Here is a 20,917-nt window from a genome sequence, read left to right as displayed (position 1 = left end):
TCAACTTTCACACACTGGAGCAAATCGGTAGCCATTACAAATAGGTAAACAAGAACACTTAAAAAAATAATAATAATAATAATAATTGTTTACATGCAACTGTCTGCACAATTGTGATTTTGAACTTGGGAAGAGACAGGAAAATGTCTAGATTGGAAGGCTCAAATCCGATCCAATAAATTGTCCCTTTGTTAAGTAAATAGACTCTCTCTCTCTCTCCTCAAAGCTTTGCCAGGAAAATGGGAGCTGGATCACTCCTAGCTTTCCCTTCCAATCCATCTAGCTTCTACTTTAACCACATGCTCCATCAAACAATAACAGAGGTGGGGGGGTTGCAGTACAACGCTTTATTACATAGGGTATTTCCCAAGTGGCACCCTAGTCCCTATATAGTGCACTACTTTAGACCAGGGCCCATAGCGCACTGGTCAAAAGTAGTGCTCTATGTAGGGACTAGGGTGCCATTTGGGAAATAACCATTGGTTACTACAGGGTTACAGATGCATCCTACAATAAATAGTCTGGTGGTTCATACTGGGAGGACTAAATACAACACAGGGCCACTATGAAAAACGACCTGACAAAAGTTCAGGTTTTTCTGGCAGTGAATAACATCAAGAAAGGCATTGGGTTGCCCAAATGATTCCTTCTTCCCAGTTATAAAATCAGTGTACTGTGTAGATCGTCGCTATCGTAGAATGATTCTGGTTCTGACTGTACAGCCAAGTACGTGGACCTGCTTAGCAATGTTCTGACGACGTCATTAAAACATATGAAAGACCTTCATGAGTAAAGATATTGGTTCAATCCATCCCGTGTAGCTACTACCTGATAGAATAAATAGGTTAGACGTAGAAACTTCTATTCACTGTCGTTGCTACATCACGTGTGGAATTTTCCTTGTTGCTACATTAAAAAAAAGACAACAAAAACAGGAAATCAACTCCAGGTCATTTTTTTTATTTATTTAAGAAATCTGTTAATGTATTCCCACGCATAGTAGAGATACACGACGTGAAATTTGAAAATTGAAGTTTGAAATGACTGTTTTAGTCTAACATTATATCTGTTTGGGCTTCTTGCGGTCAATTTGCAGTCTACAAATTATTTGTAATTATGTTCCACCCCTCCAACTATCCGCTCAAGAAAAAAAGTGAAGAGAAAAAAAAAACGGCCCGCGGGTGAATCGAGTTGAAGATCCCTGCGGTAGACTGCTGTGTCCTTCAGCTACTGTATTAGGAACCCAAAACACTGGAGTGATAACATGGTGGGCAGATGCTAAACTCATCAGGAGTAAATGAAAGCCTTTGTGGTAGGTGACTCACCACTCTAAAATAAATCCTCGACAAAACTTCACAAGACAGCTCCTGTCAAAACAGGCAAAAGTGAATAAAAAAAAATGGATAACTAAGAGCTTGATAACGTACCTAGGTATACGTTTTCTATTAACTTCAGGCTGCAAAAAAATCGTTTAAAACAGATAACAAAATACTTCACATGCCATGTAGATGAGCATTCATTTTAGTTTCCATTCAAAAACTAAAATGCCCCTGTAACTACTGGCAAACTGACAACTGTAAAAGTTCAGTGCTTTGCATCAAGGTGCTAGTAGGCTATACAACATACACACCGCCATCGCAGAACTTTACTAACATCTTGGATATAAAAGCTTTAACACATTGCGAGAGAGAGAAATGAAATACGGGCCTGGGGGAGTGAAATCCTACCTTGACAACTTCATGTCAGTAACTCTGGCCAGATTTCAATAGGAATTAGATAGGGGATAGAAGTACTCAAGCACAGGGATATCGTGCCTCTCAACAGATGTGTGTGCTTGTTTTGGTTAGACAAAGATCTAAATTAAGAACAACCAAATCTAATACAGACTGTTTATTCAGTTTGATGGTAGCTTAAAAAATACCTTGTACACATCTCCATATGTGCCGCTCCCAACTCGTTGAATAAGCTCGAAATCCTGCTGTGGGTTTTTTCTTTGAATTTCTCCACTAGGTCTTGGAAAGATATCCATAGCAGCTAGCTAATTGGCTGGATAGCTTGTCAACACCTAGTTACTTTACATTTAGCTTGTGCAAATACACGTCACTATCATTCGAGAGGAGTACTTCAAGTTGTGATAACTTCTCTAAAGTTGCAGAAGTGCTGCTTCCAAATCTGGCCTCTGGTCCATTTCCTGCCAATGAGACAGAGAAGAAAAGAACAGTTAATGAGGAAACCTCTAGCTAATAGCTTGGTGCCTTGAACTGCACACACACACACACACACACGTAGTATTGCTAAATACTGCACAATTTAAACACTTGCCCACCAATCCCCCCTTCCCCAAAACACGTAAATATTGGACTATAAATTGTGCCTTCCATTATTATACTAATGCTATAATGTTCATTATACTCTGACATTTACTTTATGTTCGTATTCTTAGATTTTATCATTTATTTTTGTCGTTGCATTGTTGAGAAGGTACATGCAAGTAACGTTAAGCATTTCGTTGGACGGTGTATAGTAAGTTCTACTATGTGTATCCTGTACATACTACTAATGAAACTTGAAAGTTTAAGGTAGCTACAAACCACAGATATAATTTCACAACACAGACAGTCAAGAATCAATTTATTCGCTGGCCAGCCGGTTAGGTTGAGGATAGCAAGCTAACTAACAGTAACTAACTTCCAAGCGGCTAACGTTAGTTACGAAAAAGTCAGCAGATAAACAATAGATTGATCATTGAATTTATATAACGTTATAGTTCAACAAAATTGCTAACCGTCCACAACGTTAGAGTTAATCAAATTAGCTAGTTACTATAGCTACCGGAGCGATATTAAACTGTTTTTCAAAACGTAACGTTAGCTAAACTTCTGGTTGTCATCCTCCCTGTCTAATTAATAAAGTTACTAATTCAGACATCGGACAACAGACGAGTGCAATTAACTACCATGTAGAAACTAACAAGTGTTTCGGCCTTCCACTCCATGACCAGGAATTGGCAGCCTTGCTTGGAGCTAACGTTACTAGCTATCTATTTAGCATCCCCCCCAACTAACATTAGCTAACTAACCGTTAGCTAATCCAACGTATGCTCCACTTACCAATTACTCCATATACGTTTGACATACGAAAAGTCATATGTTTAATTCCTTTTCATCCCCCCCCCAAAAAATAAGGTATTATTTATTCCTCAGAGAAAGTGTAAACTTCTTGCTGGCTGCTCACTCAGCAACGGCAAAACGTATCTCGGCTGGAAGTCCAACCTCACGTGTTGTTACGTCATTTCCTCTTGTTGACAGTTCGAGCTGCTACTAACTAGGGAAAATGTACTTTATGCCACGCATGCATTTAACTGTAAAGGTTAACTAGATTGCAAGATAACAACAACTAGCATAATTGAATCGATCAAAAATCTATTGAAAGCATTGTTGTTGTCAAGAGGTAATGACTGTCACTCTGATAAATGATGTGCGACTACTGCCACCTAGCGATGCAAGCAGGCAACTGTAACAGAGAAGACGATTTAGCAGTATAAAACTATATAAATTCCTGTATAAATTACAACTCAAATTTGAGATTAATTTGGGATCATATGTGATGAGACCATTCATATTTAATTGTTGAATTGTATTATTTTTTAGAGTGGTAATTACACTTTCTTCTTCAGCTCTCCTCGTCTTGGCAAGAATACTCCCATATTTTCATAAATATTTTCCAACCTCATATTTAAAAAGCTCCCAGTTATTACTGTATGAATTGTCATTTATAGTTCTAAGTATTGTGAGATGTCCTCAAATCTTTTTTTTGACTCTCTGGGGGATGTGAAATCAATTGGGGAGGCTGAGGGGGGGGGGGGGGGGGGAACAGTTTAATGACCCTATTATAGTTGAACACATAATTTATTCAATTGAACAGTCTCCTGGGACTGTTGGTGTATCTGCTGAGTTTTACACAACGTTTTCTCAACATTTATCCCCATTTCTGTTAGAGGTCTTTTCTGAAAGCATTGCAAATAATGCTCTCCCTCCAAGTTCGACTCAAGGTCTGATTACATTAATACTTAAGCCCAAGAAAGACTTGCTTCTCCTCGATAATTGGCGTCCAATCTATCTGCTCAATAACGACTACAAAATATTAGCCTCTATATTTGCAAAAAAGAATGAAGGCAGTAATTGGACTCAATTATAGAAGAGACCCAATCTGGCTTCATGAGGAATAGACATATATCTAATCTTCAAAGACAGTTTTATTGTCTTCTTAGACTTTTATAAAGCCTTCGATACAGTGGAACATCTCTCCCTTGAGAAATTTGGTTTTGGGGAATTCTTTTGTAGTTCTAGTAAAACAATGTTTTATCAAATCAAATGTTTTGGGTCACATACACATGGTTAGCAGATGTTATTGTGAGTGTAGCGAAATGCTTGTGCTTCTAGTTCCTTCAGTGCAGTAATATCTAACAAGTAATCTAACAAATTCCCCAACAACTATCTAATACACACAAATCTAAAGGGGTGAATGAGAATATGTACATATAAATATATGGATGAGCGATGGCTGAGCGGCATAGGCAAGGTGCAATAGATGGTATAAAATACAGTATATACATTTGATATGAGTAATGTAAGATATATAAACATTATTAAAGTGGCATTATTTAAAGTGGCATTGTTTAAAGTGACTAGTGATCCATTTATTAAAGTGGCCAGTGATCGGGTCTCAATGCAGGCAGCAGCCTCTCTGAGTCAGTGATTGCTGTTTAGCAGTCTGATGGCCTTGAGATAGAAGTTGTTTTTCAGTCTCTCGGTCCCCGCTTTGATGCACCTGTACTGACCTCGCCTTCTGGATGGTAGCAGTGTGAACAGGCAGTGGCTCGGGTGGTTGTTGTCCTTAATGATCTTTTTTGCCTTCCTGTGACATCGGGTGTTATAGGTGTCATGGAGGGCAGGTAGTTTGCCCCCGGTGATCCATTATATGAATGGGAACAGTTCCATTAAATTAAAGCATGGCACTTCTCCTAGATTTGATAAGAGGAATTAGGCAAGGTTGCCCAATTTTGCCTTATCTCTTCCTGCTTGCAACCCAACTTCTTACAAGTTTTGTTAAATCCAGCGATATAAAAGGGATCTTTATAGCTGACAGAGATATTAAAAGGGGTCTCTATTGCTGACAGAGATATTAAAAAGGGTCTCTATTGCTGACAGAGATATTAAAAGGGATCTCTATTGCTGACAGAGATATTAAAAGGGATCTCTATTGCTGACAGAGATATTAAAAGGGATCTCTATTGCTGACAGAGATACTGAAAGGGATCTTTATAGCTGATAGAGATATTAAAAGGGATCTCTATTGCTGACAGAGATATTAAAAGGGATCTCTATTGCTGACAGAGATATTAAAAGGGATCTCTATTGCTGACAGAGATATTAAAATGGGTCTCTATTGCTGACACAGATACTGAAAGGGATCTCAATAGCTGACAGAGATATTAAAAGGGATCTCTATTGCTGACAGAGATATTAAAAGGGATCTCTATTGCAGCCCAGTCCCTAAATATTGACAACAAAATAGGTAAAGTGGTTGACCAGATGCTTTTCAACTTTATCTGGAAAAATTATACACTTTACATTAGGAAATCTGTCGTTATGAACACATATTAATATGGTGGTCTACTTTTTTGTTGTTGTTGATTTTCCTACTTTAAATAATACTTTTAAGATAAATTGGGCTAAAGATTTCTTAAAGAATCCAACATCAATATAGAATTTCATCCCTCATTATATCTTCTCTCGTTTTGGTGGCTTCAATTTTATGTTACTTTGTAACTATAGTAACTACAACATTGATCAGATTCCTACACCTAGAGAGTTTCGCCATAGTCTAGTCTGTTTAGACGTGTAGCCCGACCGCTATGTCACAACTTACTGGAATACATTGGTCACTAATATCTGTTGGGAAAAAAAGTTTGGTTATTACCACACAAATATCTGCTTGTTAACCAGGTGAAAGAGGTCTCTTTCAGAATGATCCATAAGTACGACCCTGTAAATCATTACCTGAAGAAACTCAAAAAAGACATTAACATGAACTGTACTTTTTGTGTTGACCATCCAGAAACAGTTTTGCATTTATTTTGACATTGTCTAGATGTAAAGAAATGATGGAACGATATTCATAGTTTTATAATTGTTAATATTCTTGATGAGTTTCGTTTTTATGGGAAAATGTGCTGCTCGGTTTCCTTAACTATAAAAAGGATACAGAAAAACAATATTACCTCATAAATCTAATTATGCTAATGATAAAAAAGTAATATTCATATATGTAAATTCACTCATATTAAACCACTCTTCTGTGTTTTCTAGAAGGAATTCTAGCAGTACATTAAGACCATTCAACATTCTTCTAATAAAAAAGCTGTTAAAACAATCATTTACATTACATTTAAGTCATTTAGCAGACGCTCTTATCCAGAGCGACTTACAAATTGGAAAGTTCATACATATTCATCCTGGTCCCCCCGTGGGGAATGAACCCACAACCCTGGCGTTGCAAGCGCCATGCTCTACCAACTGAGCCACACGGGACACGGGACCAATCCACATGTGTGCATCCTCTAAGGCCTTTGTATAATTTGTAATTTGTTGCATATGTTATCATTGTCTGTTTGTATACTTCTTGTATGAATGTTTACTGTTTTTTTCTGCAATAATTGAAAAAATATATATATACATACACTACCGGTCAAAAGTTTTAGAACACCTACTAATTCAGTCCAACTCATCCCAAACCATCTCAATTGGGTTGAGGTCGGGTTATTGTGGAGGACAGGTCATCTGATGCAGCACTCCATCACTCTCCTTCTTGGTCAAATAGCCCTTACACAGCCTGGAGGTGTGTTGGGTCATTGTCCTGTTGAAAAACAAATTATAGTCCCACTAAGCCCAAACCAGATGGGATGGCGTGTCACTGCCTAATGCTGTGATAGCCATGCTGGTTAAGTGTGCCTTGAATTCTAAATAAATCCCAGACAGTGTCACCAGCAAAGCCCCCCCCCCCCCCCCCCACACACACCATAACACCTCCTCCTCCATGCTTTACGGTGGGAAATACACAGAGATCATCCGTTCACCCACACCGAGTCTCACAAAGACACGGCGGTTGGAACCAAAAATCTCCAATTTGGACTCCAGACCAAAGGACAAATTTCCACCGGTCTAATGTCCATTGCTCATGTTTCTTGGCCCAAGCAAGTCTCTTCTTTTTATTGGTGTCCTTTAGTAGTGGTTTCTTTGCAGCAATTTGACCATGAAGGCCTGTTTCACACAGTCTCCTCTAAACAGTTGATGTTGAGATGTGTCTGTTACTTGAACTTGAAGCATTTATTTGGACTGCAATTTCTGAGGCTGATAACTCCGATGAACTGATCCTCTGCAGCAGAGATAACTCTGGGTCTTCCTTTCCTGTGGCGGTCCTCATGAGAGACAGTTTCATCATAGTGCTTGATGGGTTTTGCAACTGCACTTGAAGAAACTTTCAAAGTTCTTGAAATGTTCCGTATTGACTGATCTTCATGTCTTAAAAATAATGATGGACTGTTGTTTCTCTTTGCTTATTATCCTCTGCCGTTGTTGCAACCCCTATTACCAGTCTGTTCAACCTCTCTTTCATATCGTCCGAGATCCCTAAAGATTGGAATGGGGTGACACTCTAGACCCAAACTGTTATAGACCTATATCCATCCTGCCCTGCCTCTCTAAAGTCTTCGAAAGCCAAGTTAATAAACAGATCACTGACCATTTCGAATCGCACCGTACCTTCTCCGCTGTGCAATCCGGTTTCCGAGCTGGTCACGGGTGCACCTCATTCACGCTCAAGGTACTAAACGATATCATAACCGCCATCGATAAAAGACAGTACTGTGCAGCCGTCTTCATCGATCTGGCCAAGGCTTTCAACTCTGTCAATCACTGTATTCTTATCGGCAGACTCAATAGCCTTGGTTTCTCAAATGACTGCCTCGCCTGGTTCAACTACTTCGCAGACAGAGTTTAGTGTGTCAAATCGGAGGGCCTGTTGTCCAGACCTCTGGCAGTCTCTATGGGGGTACCACAGTGTTCAATTCTCGGGCCGACTCTTTTCTCTGTATATATCAATGATGTTGCTCTTGCTGCGGGTGATTCCCTGATCCACCTCTACGCAGACGACACCATTCTGTATACACTGTGTTAACTAACCTCCAAACGAGCTTCAACGCCATACAACACTCCTTCCGTGGCCTCCAACTGCTCTTAAACGCTAGTAAAACCAAATGCATGCTTTTCAACCGTTCGCTGCCCGCACCCGCCTGCCCGACTAGCATCACTACCCTGGACGGTTCTGACCTAGAATATGTGGACAACTACAAATACCTAGGTGTCTGGCTAGACTGTAAACTCTCCTTCCAGACTCATTTTAAACATCTCCAATCCAAAATCAAATCTAGAATCGGCTTTCTATTTCGCAACAAAGCCTCCTTCACTCACGCCGCCAAACTTACCCTAGTAAAACTGACTATCCTACCGATCCTCGACTTCGACAATGTCATCTACAAAATAGCTTCCAATACTCTACTCAGCAAACTAGATGCAGTCTATCACAGTGCCATCCGTTTTGTTACCAAAGCCCCTTATACCACCCACAACTGCGACCTGTATGCTCTAGTCGGCTGGCCCTCGCTACATATTCATCGCTAGACCCACTGGCTCCAGGTCATCTATAAGTCTATGCTAGGTAAAGCTCCGCCTTATCTCAGCTCACTGGTCACGATAACAACACCCACCCGTAGCACGTGCTCCAGCAGGTATATCTCACTGGTCATCCCCAAAGCCAACACCTCCTTTGGCCGCCTTTCCTTACAGTTCTCTGCTGCCAGTGACTGGAACGAATTGAAAAAAATCGCTGAAGCTGGAGACTTATATTTCCCTCACTAACTTTAAACATCAGCTATCTGAGCAGCTAACCGATCGCTGCAGCTGTACATAGTCCATATGTAAATAGCCCACCCAATCTACCTACCTCATCCCCATATTGTTTTTATTTACTTTTCTGCTCTTTTGCACACCAGTATCTCTACTTGCACATCATCATCTGCTCATTTATCACTCCAGTGTTAATATGCTAAATTGTGAATAACTTCGCTACTATGGCCTATTTATTGCCTACCTCCTCACGCCATTTGCACACACTGTATATAGACTTTCTTTTTTTATATTGTGTTATTGACCGTACGCTTGTTTATTCCATGTGTAACTCTGTGTTGTTGTTTGTGTCGCACTGCTTTGCTTTATCTTGGCCAGGTCGCAGTTGTAAATGAGAACTTGTTCTCAACTAGCCTACCTGGTTAAATAAAGGTGAAATAATTTTTTATTTTTTTATTTTTTTTATCTGTTCTTGCCATAATATGGACTTGGTCTTTTACCAAATAGGGCTATCTTCTGTATACATATATACATATTATATATATATATATAAATATATTTGTTTTTTAAAATAAAAAATAATAGAGTTAGCAGTATCTTTATAACGCCCCCTCCCCAAAAAACGACAACCATTGAAACAGCACCTACTAGCGGCGGATACAAATACTGCACACCCAACTCCCGTCAGCTTCAGCATCCTCCCTTTTATGAGCATTCTCCTCCGTGTCGGATTTAATAGGTCCTTCTATTGCTCCGGTGTCTACATGACAGCCGTTTAGGATTGCACGTACAGTCAACAGAAAGGAACACCATGGCGAGAAACCGTAAAGACAGAGACAGCTGGGGTGAGTGGTTCATAATTATGAAGACAACTGAATTGGTCATCTGTATACCGCATAATAAGGGGTTCACTAGGCTACGGAGAGTCTCAGCAATGCAGCTGAAGGGGTGTTTGTGCACGAATCATGATGTAGCAGTCGTTGTCATATTTGCATGTTGTTGTCAGAACAAATCGTTATTATATATATCTATTAAATTCTCAACCACAGCAGAAACGCTGGCCTGGACCAGACCCAACCAAGCTCCACTGATAAACTAATATAAACCCAAGCCAAGCGTCTACTATATTCACTCTACAGGCCAGTGCAGCGTCTGTCTAAGCATCCCGATCCACGCACCCTTTGGAATTATTCTGGCATAGAATAACGAAAGACAGCAGTACAAACACAACTCTAGAATTAACCAGTACTGGGTAATTAAATACCTGTCAAGGCGATGCTACAGGCTATAGGGGGTATGGGTGTACCTGAAGAAAACAGATTACATCGTCCTTACCGTTACATTTCACTCACAGCGATCGACATGTACTTCTGTGTTTTTCTATTGGTGTTTTTCTCATATCTGTTTGATAAACACAAATTGTGCCATATCATTTGGGTCTGTTATCACATAGTAAAAATTAGCTTGTTATAACCATCGTCATTAGACAGACTAAATGCTGTCAGGCGTTCCACATAATGTAGCATATTACGATAGCTAAGAAGACTGGGTTGGAAACCATAGGGTGGAATGAAATGCTATTGCTTATTATCAAAGAGAACTGAGCAACCATAAGCGTTGACCCAGTTACATTTACCGTAGAGTAGACCTAGACTGTTTACATACCCTACATTACTCATCTCATATGTATATACTGTACTCTATACCATCTACTGCATCTTGCCTATGCCGTTCTGTACCATCACTCATTCATATATCTTTATGTACATATTCTTCATCCCTTTACACTTGTGTGTGTATAAGGTAGTTGTTGTGAAATTGTTAGGTTATATTACTCGTTGGTTATTACTGCATTGTAGGAACTAGAAGCATTTCGCTACACTCGCATTAACATCCGCTAACCATGTGTATGTGACCAATTTGATTTGATTTGATTTGATTCGACTCTGACTCTACTGATGTCTGAAGCTGTTCTGGAGCAGGAGGTGCAAGGAACAGCTAGTCTGGAGGTTGGGTTTGTATCCCAAATGGCACCCTGTTCCCTATGTAGTGCACTACTTTTGACCAGGGTCTATAGGGCTAGTATGTAATGTAGCGCGCTACTTTTAACCAGGGTCCATAGGGCTAGTATGTAATGTAGTGCACTACTTTTAACCAGGGTCCATAGGGCTAGTGTGTAATATAGTGCACTACTTTTAACCAGGGTCCATAGGGCTAGTATGTAATGTAGTGCACTACTTTTGACCAGGGTCTATAGGGCTAGTATGTAATGTAGCGCGCTACTTTTAACCAGGGTCCATAAGGCTAGTATGTAATGTAGTGCACTACTTTTGACCAGGGTCTATAGGGCTAGTATGTAATGTAGTGCGCTACTTTTAACCAGGGTCCATAGGGCTAGTATGTAATGTAGTGCACTACTTTTAACCAGGGTCCATAAGGCTAGTATGTAATGTAGTGCGCTACTTTTAACCAGGGTCCATAGGGCTAGTATGTAATGTAGTGCACTACTTTTGACCAGGGTCCATAAGGCTAGTATGTAATGTAGCGCGCTACTTTTAACCAGGGTCCATAGGGCTAGTATGTAATGTAGTGCACTACTTTTAACCAGGGTCCATAAGGCTAGTATGTAATGTAGTGCTCTACTTTTGACCAGGGTCCATAGGGCTAGTATGTAATGTAGTGCACTACTTTTGACCAGGGTCCATAGGGCTAGTATGTAATGTAGTGCACTACTTTTAACCAGGGTCCATAGGGCTAGTGTGTAATGTAGTGCACTACTTTTAACCAGGGTCCATAGGGCTAGTATGTAATGTAGTGCACTACTTTTGACCATGGACAAGGGCCCAAATAAACACCCTATTTCCTATGTAGTGCACTACTTGTGACCAGGGACCCTATTCCCTATGTGGTGCACTTCTTTTGACCATGGATAAGGGCCCAAATGACACCCTATTTCATATGTAGTGAATAGGGAATATCTATTTGGGATGTAGTGTTGGGTTCCAGAGTGGCGCAGCGGTCTAAGGCACTGCATCTCAGTGCTTCGAGGCGTCACTACAGACCCTGGTTTGATTCCAGGCTGTATCACAACCGGCCGTGATTGGGAGTCCCGTAGGGCGGCGCACAGTTGGCCCAGCGTCGTCCGGGTTAGGATTTGGTCGGGGTAGGTCGTCATTGTAAAATAAGAATATTTTTCTTAACTGACTTGACTAGCTAAATAAAGGTTAAATAAATGTAAAAAAATAACATTTATGTGGAGAGAACAAGTTTGTCAGTTAATTTCAGACAGGCATCGTTGCTATGGCGTTTTGTTAGTGAGAATAAATACATGCCCCAGTCAAGTCCAGACCTGAGAAACATCGCAGGAGACGACTGTTTAAATTATTAACTGTATTCTGCACCCTGTTCCCTATGTAGTGCACTACCTTGGACCAGGGTCCAACAGGGCTAGTATGTAACGTAGTGCACTTCATAGGGAATAGGGTGCCATTTGGGAGACGCTTTGCTATGTTTGTTATGTCATACAAATCTCTCATCTCTTACGTCATCTGATCTTACAAATGCAGAATTAGAGCTTGGAGTGGTTCTGGGTGATGATATCCTTAGATTGTTGTCTGAGAGAGAGAGGACGTGTTCTATCTATCAACACTTCTCTGTGTTAGCAGCCAGCTAACCTGTTCATGCTAACCCAAGACATTACTTAGAGGAAGGAACATGATTGGCTATTGTCAACCATACACACCGATGGACAGCCACCAACAACATACCGTGACTCTATGTCCCTCAGTCTTCTCCCTGTTAGTACACTAGACTAGCTAGGATTTTGCAGCCTACACAACCACCAGGCCTCTGGAGACTGTGGAGAGGCAGGCAGATTGGAGACTGTGGAGAGGCAGGCAGATTGGAGACTGTGGAGAGGCAGGCAGATTGGAGACTGTGGAGAGGCAAGCAGTTTGGAGACTGTGGAGAGGCAGGCAGATTGGAGACTGTGGAGTGGCGGGCAGATTAGAGACTGTGGAGAGGCAGGCCTCTGGAGACTATGGAGAGGCAGGCAGATTGGAGACTGTGGAGAGGCAGGCCTCTGGAGACTATGGAGAGGCAGGCAGATTGGAGACTGTGGAGAGGCAGGCAGATTGGAGACTGTGGAGAGGCGGGCAGATTGGAGACTGTGGAGAGGCAGGCAGATTGGAGACTGTGGAGAGGCAGGCAGATTGGAGACTGTGGAGAGGCAGGCAGATTGGAGACTGGAGAGGCAGGCAGATTGGAGACTATGGAGAGGCAGGCAGATTGGAGACTGGAGAGGCAGGCAGATTGGAGACTGTGGAGAGGCGGGCAGATTGGAGACTGGAGAGGCAGGTAGATTAGAGACTATGGAGAGGCAGGCAGATTGGAGACTGGAGAGGCAGGCAGATTAGAGACTATGGAGAGGCAGGTAGATTAGAGACTATGGAGAGGCAGGCAGATTAGAGACTGTGGAGAGGCGGGCCTCTGGAGACTATGGAGAGGCAGGCAGATTGGAGACTGGAGAGGCAGGCAGATTAGAGACTATGGAGAGGCAGGTAGATTAGAGACTATGGAGAGGCAGGCAGATTGGAGACTGGAGAGGCAGGTAGATTGGAGACTGGAGAGGCAGGTAGATTGGAGACTATGGAGAGGCGGGCAGATTAGAGACTGTGGAGAGGCAGGCAGATTGGAGACTGGAGAGGCAGGTAGATTAGAGACTATGGAGAGGCAGGCAGATTGGAGACTGGAGAGGCAGGTATATTGGAGACTATAGAGAGGCGGGCCTCTGGAGACTATGGAGAGGCAGGCAGATCGTAGGCAGACTGAGTCACTGCCTTCCCGGAAAGCATCTCTCTCTCTCTCTCTCTCTCTCTCTCTCTCTCTCTCTCTCTCTCTCTCTCTCTCTCTCTCTCTCTCTCTCTCTCTCTCTCTCTCTCTCTCTCTCTCTCTCTCTCTCTCTCTCTCTCTCTCTCTCTCTCTCTCTCTCTCTCTCTCTCTCTCTCTCTCTCTGTCCAAATGCACATGGGCTGCATCCCAAATAGCACTATATTCCCTCTGTAGTGCACTACTTGTGACCAAGGCACATGGGGCTCTAGTCAAATGTAGTGTACGATGTAAGGAAGAGGGTGCCTTTTGGGAAACAGCCTATATGGGATGAGATGATATCGATGTGTTAACCACCGGATAGACAGCTATTATGGTATTAACAAGCCTCTAACACGGCCTGTCATTACTAAAAGTGGTCATTTCCGTATTTGAATTACATTCGCACACAGTATACTGGTGTATTGTTTGGGTTGAGTTTCCCTGCTGTAAATCAGTTCAAATAAAATTAGACTGTGTCTGTAAAGTATCAAATTATCAATTTTGTACGATTTGATGGCAACCTCTTTGCAGCTTATTCTTTCTCTGTTTATAGGATATAAAGTGTTTCTCCATTTCCCCTATACCTCAGAGGAAGGCATCGGGTGCCTAATGTTGATTGGTCAATCGATAACTGGGCGTATTATAGAGTGTGCAGTTATGTCAGAAATGGTATTCTATTTCCTGTAGGGCGCTATCAGGTTTGAAGGTAAGACCCAGATGCAGACTGTGTCAGAGTAACAATGTTTATTACATCAACATGGCAGGCAAACGACAGTTCAAGGCAGGCAGGGGTTGATGAACCAGAGTAGTGGGGGAAAGGTACAGGACGGCAGGCAGGCTCAGGGTCAGGCAGAGTGGTCAGGCAAGCGGGCTCAGAGACAGGACAGGCAAGGGTCAAAACCAGGAGGGCGAGGAAAAAGCGAGACTGGGGAGCAGCATGCGTTGAGACGAAAACCGCTGGTTGACCTGACAAACAAGACGAACTGGCAACAGACAAACAGAGAACACAGGTATAAATACACAGGGGATAATGGGGAAGATGGGCGACACCTGGAGGGGGGTGGAGACAATCACAAAAACAGATCAGCGTGTGACAGGGCACAACAGCTGACCAAAACATCCTAAATGGCACCACATACAGTAGGGCTCTGGTCAAGACTTGTTCACTATACAGGGAATAAACAGCCATTTCAGCTGAACTTGGGAACGTTACAAACATAGAATGTGCAATATTCTTTCATTTTTACATTCCCTCCCCCATCATGTGACATCCCCCATCATGTGACATCCCCTATCATGTGACAGGGTCCTTCACAGACAAAGCCACCTACGACTGGAGCTCGGAGGAGGAGGAGCCTGATGGAAGTGCGCGGCCCATCCAGGTGCTGGTTGTCAAGGACGACCACACCTTCGAGCTGGACGAGGCGGCGCTGAGCCGGATCCTATTGGCCGAAGAGGTCCAGAACAGGGAAGTGGTGGCCATATCTGTGGCCGGGGCGTTCCGCAAGGGCAAGTCCTTCCTCATGGACTTCATGCTGCGTTACATGTACAGCCAGGTGAGTTCAAAGGTCATGCTTGTGTAAATGATGGGGATTGGTAACCTCACTCCAGGTACTGGTTGGTCGGCCCAATTGAGGTAGTATGTACTGTACATGAATGTATAGTTAAAGTGACTATGCATATATGAACAGAGAGAAGCAGCAGCTTTTTTGGGTGGTGCAGCTGGCTAAGACGTTTGGGTGGGGCAGCTGGCTAAGATGTTTGGGTGGCGCAGCTGGCTAAGATGTTTGGGTGGCGCAGCTGGCTAAGACGTTTGGGTGGCGCAGCTGGCTAAGACGTTTGGGTGGCGCAGCTGGCTAAGACGTTTGGGTGGCGCAGCTGGCTAAGACGTTTGGGTGGCGCAGCTGGCTAAGACGTGTGGGTGGCGCAGCTGGCTAAGACGTTTGGGTGGCGCAGCTGGCTAAGACGTTTGGGTGGCGCAGCTGGCTAAGACGTGTGGGTGGCGCAGCTGGCTAAGACGTGTGGGTGGCGCAGCTGGCTAAGACGTGTGGGTGGCGCAGCTGGCTAAGACGTGTGGGTGGCGCAGGTGGCTAAGACGTGTGGGTGGCGCAGCTGGCTAAGACGTGTGGGTGGCGCAGCTGGCTAAGACGTGTGGGTGGATCAGCTGGCTAAGACGTTTGGGTGGCGCAGCTGGCTAGTGTAATGGATGTGAAATGGCTAGCTAATTAGCGGGTACGCGCTAATAGCGTTTCAATCAGTTACGTCACTTGCTCTGAAACCTAGAAGTAGTGTTTCCCCTTGCTCTGCAAGGGCCGCGGCTTTTGTGGAGCGATGGGTAACGACGCTTTTGTGGGTGACTGTTGTTGATGTGTGCAGAGGGTCCCTGGTTCGCGCCCGAGGTCGGGGCGAGGGGACGGTTTAAAGTTATACTGTTACACTAAGACGTTTGGGTGGCGCAGCTGGCTAAGACGTTTGGGTGGTCACATGTGTTTGTGAGATAGTGGTTCTAAGCTCCAGACCCAGTGTGAGCTGGTGATGCAGGAAGTGGTATTGTTCAGCGAACACAGTGATGTCATGACTGGCATTGGTTCATGTCCCTTTGACCCGGTTAGGACCCGGTTAGGACCCATCTCTCAGCATGAAAGCGACATGCTGTAAACTTTCCATCAGCGTCCTGCAGTGACATAATGTGATGATTAAGATTATCGGATGATGTGTGATTTAGGTTAGGGAGTATTGGTGCATTCCCACAAGCATTTAACTGTGCTGTCTTTCCCTGCATTTTGTCTCTGAATTCACTCATCTGTTTATATATCATTGTCTGGCCTGTATCTATGTATTGACTCATGCTGAGCTATATCATTGGCTGGCCTGTATCTATGTATTGACTCATGCTGGGCTATATCATTGTCTGGCCTGTATCTATGTATTGACTCATGCTGGGCTATATCATTGTCTGGCCTGTATCTATGTATTGACTCATGCTGGGCTATATCATTGGCTGGCCTGTATCTATGTATTGACTCATGCTGAGCTATATCATTGGCTGGCCTGTATCTATGTATTGACTCATGCTGGGCTATATCTGTGTCCATACTCCCCAGGCATCTGAAGAGTGGCTGGGGGAGTCAGAGGAGCCTCTGACAGGGTTCTCCTGGAGGGGTGGATCTGAGAGAGAGACCACCGGGATTCAGATCTGGAGCCAAGTCTTTCTGGTGGACAAGCCAGATGGACGCAAGGTACCAGAGTCTGACCTTTGACCTGTTGTCCCTGTTGGGTTTCGTACCAAATGGCACCCTAGAGCCCTATTCCCTATGTAGTGCACTACTTTAGACCAGAGCGTAGGGCACTACTTTAGACCAGAGCCCCTATTCCCTATGTAGTGCATTACTTTTGATCAGAGCCCTATTCCCTATATAGTGCACTACTTTTGACCAGAGCCCTATTCCCTATGTAGTGCACTACTTTTGACCAGAGCCCTATTCCCTATGTAGTGCACTACTTCAGACCAAGGCCCTATTCCCTATATAGTGCACTACTTTAGACCAGGGCCCTATTCCCTATGTAGTGCACTACTTTTGACCAGAGCCCTATTCCCTATGTAGTGCACTACTTTTGACCAGAGCCCTATTCCCTATATAGTGCACTACTTTTGACCAGAGCCCTATTCCCTATGTAGTGCACTACTTTTGACCAGAGCCCTATTCCCTATGTAGTGCACTACTTTTGACCAGAGCCCTATTCCCTATGTAGTGCACTACTTTTGACCAGAGCCCTATTCCCTATATAGTGCACTACTTTTGACCAGAGCCCTATTCCCTATGTAGTGCACTACTTTTGACCAGAGCCCTATTCCCTATGTAGTGCACTACTTTTGACCAGAGCCCTATTCCCTATGTAGTGCACTACTTTTGACCAGAGCCCTATTCCCTATGTAGTGCACTACTTTTGACCAGAGCCCTATTCCCTATGTAGTGCACTACTTTTGACCAGAGCCCTATTCCCTATGTAGTGCACTACTTTTGACCAGAGCCCTATGTAGTGCACTACTTTTGACCAGAGCCCTATGTAGTGCACTACTTTTGACCAGAGCCCTATGTAGTGCACTACTTTTGACCAGAGCCCTATGTAGTGCACTACTTTTGACCAGAGCCCTATTCCCTATGTAGTGCACTACTTTTGACCAGAGCCCTATTCCCTATGTAGTGCACTACTTTTGACCAGAGCCCTATTCCCTATGTAGTGCACTACTTTTGACCAGAGCCCTATTCCCTATGTAGTGCACTACTTTTGACCAGAGCCCTATTCCCTATGTAGTGCACTACTTTTGACCAGAGCCCTATGGGTAGATCCTGTATGACGACTACATTTTAAGGCCCAATCTATGATAATTTTTCCCCCAGATGTTTTTTCATCATGTAAATGTATCATACAGACTGTTGTATTACATTTACATTTTAGTCATTTAGCAGACGCTCTTATCCAGAGCGACTTACAGTAGAGTGCATACATTTTATTACATTTTACATACTGAGACAAGGATATCCCTACCGGCCAAACCCTCCCTAACCCGGACGACGCTATGCCAATTGTGCGTCGCCCCACAGACCTCCCGGTTGCGGCCGGCTGCGACAGAGCCTGGGCGTGAACCCAGAGACTCTGGTGGCGCAGCTAGCACTGCGATGCAGTGCCCTAGACCACTGCGCCACCCGGGAGGACATGAAGAGGTAACTGCCAAAGTCATGTAAATGTATCATACAGACTGGAAACACCTGGGTAAACGAGGGCTCTGGCGGCTCTGTTATGGTGCGGGGGGGTTGCATTTTCCTGCCATGGTTACGGTCCTCTCAGCGCCTTAAGAGGACAAGGTAAACACCAATTAAAAAAGGCCTACACAGCCATTCTGAGTGATCACCTTTCAACCTATGAGGAATCATTTCTATCCAGATGGGAGTGGTCTCTTTCAGGATGACAAACGCCCCCATCCTCACGGCCACGAGTGGTTACTGAATGGTTTGATGAGAATGAAAAAAATATGTAAACCATATGCGATTTAATTTTTTGTGGAAGAATGGTGTAGCATCCTTCCTATAGAGTTCCAGACACTTGTAGAATCTATACCAAGGCTCGTTGAAGCTGTTCTTGGGACTCGTGGTGGCCCAATACCCTATTAAGACACTTTATGCCGGTGTGTGTGTGTGTGTGTGTGTGTGTGTGTGTGTGTGTGTGTGTGTGTGTGTGTGTGTGTGTGTGTGTGTGTTCTTTATTTTTGTGCAGTTACATGTACACACCCATTTATTCTTAAAGAACATCACTTATGAATTCCTCGTGAGCTCTGTGAAACTGTAACGACGTTAACAGTGTTGAATGTAGACTTATATGTTCTCCTGTCTCGTCCCTCAGGTGGCCGTTCTACTGATGGATACCCAGGGCACGTTTGACAGCCAGTCGACGTTGAGGGACTCAGCCACTGTGTTCGCACTGAGCACTATGATCAGCTCCATGCAGGTACAATAGCTCTTGCCTTAATAATAACCCCACTGTATTTGAACATAAATAATGACATTGCTTTAGAGACCTTGACGAGGGTAGATCTTCTCTGCTATCCAGGATTACCTTTGTGGCAACAACAACAACAAAAATACAACAAAAATGTATAAAATGTAATAACTTTCAAACACTTGTATGTTATATTATTATTATTAAAGATGATGTTATATTTCCCAGGTGTACAACATCTCCCAGAATGTTCAGGAGGATGATCTTCAACACTTACAGGTACAGTAGACGAATTGATTACATTATCTACAGTATCATAAGGTGAATGCACCAACTTGTAAGTCGCTCTGGATAAGAGCGTCTGCTAAATGACTTAAATGTAAAATGTAAATGTATCACTGAGGTCTTTTACTGTTGAGACATTCAGATAGATGATTAACCCCCCCCCACCCCCCCACCCACCCCCCACCCAGAAATGAACTGTTTCTCCTAACATGTTCAATAAATTCACTTTATTCACAAATTCCTGATTGTGATCGATGTTGAATTTGTCTCTTCCTGTTTTGTAGCTCTTCACTGAGTATGGCAGACTAGCCATGGAGGAGACGTTCCTTAAACCATTCCAGGTAGGACATTTCCCTTCCTGTTATTCCGTTCTGGCCTTGTGCAACCGGACCATAGACTTAGATAGACAGCTCTAGTGCCCCAACGCCTGTTTTATGCACGGGCAGCGCCATTGAAGTCTTTCACCAGTTTGAAGTATTCAACTGAGTGGGACTTCCTATGGATTAAGAAAGAATCACATCAGGAGGGATCAGCCAATGAATGTAGCTCCTGCGCAAACATTCCATAACTGTAGGAGGAAGTAAATCACCAGTCTTGGTTTTATACCTGTTCAGACAACACAATCCAGGGGGCAGTATGCACCTTTTCAGTTTGTTTACTGACTCATACAAGTAGTAGAAGAAGAAATGGACTACTTTAAAATTGAGAATTCCCCTAATGGCTCTGCCTATGCTGTCACAGAAGCCATTATCACACAGATGCAAAGAAATGCCCTCTATCTACCTCTATGAACCAGACTGACAGGCTGTGAAACAGAATTGTGAGCGTACACAATAAGGCTAATTGGGGCGGCAGGTAGCCTAGTGGTTAGAGCGTTGGGCTAGTAACCGAAAGGTTGCTAGATTGAATCCCTGAGCCGACAAGGTAAAAAAATCTGTCGTTCTACCCCTGAACAAGGCAGATATCCCACTGTTCCCAGGCTGTCATTCTTAACTGACTTGCCTATTTAAATAAATAAAAATATTTAAAAAATAATTCCGTTTACCAGAGCAGGAACTATTTACAGTACCTGCAGAAAGTATTCAGACCCCTTTGCTTATTCCACATTTTGTTGTGTTACAGCCTGAATGCAAAATAGACGAAATTGTTTTTATTCTCTCATCCATCAACAGTACAAAGTTAAAACATATTTTTAGAACTTTTGCTAATTTATTGAAAATGAAATAAGGAAATATCTCATTTATAGTGCAAAAACAAAAACAGATTTTGAGAAATGTTTGCAAATGTATTGAAAATAA

General features: G+C 43.1%; 2 protein-coding genes across 4 annotated transcripts in view; one reads left to right on the top strand and one right to left on the bottom strand.

The window, feature by feature from the left end:
• The window catches only part of map4k5 (mitogen-activated protein kinase kinase kinase kinase 5), a 110,867-nt gene extending 107,597 nt beyond the window's left edge, over positions 1-3,270 (bottom strand). The window contains exons 1-2 of the mRNA XM_071366817.1: positions 3,111-3,270; positions 1,922-2,191 (exon numbers count right to left, since the gene is read on the bottom strand). Coding sequence (XP_071222918.1) covers positions 1,922-2,029 — 108 coding nt within the window. The 5' untranslated portion in view covers positions 2,030-2,191; positions 3,111-3,270. The remainder of the gene's footprint in view (positions 1-1,921; positions 2,192-3,110) is intronic.
• Positions 3,271-9,643: 6,373 nt separating this feature from the next.
• atl1 (atlastin GTPase 1) overlaps positions 9,644-20,917 on the top strand; it is a 42,894-nt gene continuing 31,620 nt past the window's right edge. For all 3 annotated transcript variants that reach the window (XR_011670780.1, XR_011670781.1, XM_071366814.1), the window contains exons 1-6: positions 9,644-9,811; positions 15,141-15,391; positions 16,940-17,074; positions 19,239-19,343; positions 19,563-19,613; positions 19,904-19,960. Coding sequence is in view for 1 of the 3 variants with exons in the window: in XM_071366814.1 (XP_071222915.1) it covers positions 9,778-9,811; positions 15,141-15,391; positions 16,940-17,074; positions 19,239-19,343; positions 19,563-19,613; positions 19,904-19,960 (633 nt within the window). In the remaining 2 variants the exon portion in view is untranslated. The remainder of the gene's footprint in view (positions 9,812-15,140; positions 15,392-16,939; positions 17,075-19,238; positions 19,344-19,562; positions 19,614-19,903; positions 19,961-20,917) is intronic.

This window comes from Salvelinus alpinus, chromosome 25 (assembly GCF_045679555.1).
Source record: "Salvelinus alpinus chromosome 25, SLU_Salpinus.1, whole genome shotgun sequence".
NCBI lineage: Eukaryota > Metazoa > Chordata > Actinopteri > Salmoniformes > Salmonidae > Salvelinus > Salvelinus alpinus.
Note: the sequence above shows the minus strand (reverse complement) of the source record. Positions and strands in the feature narration are given on the sequence as shown.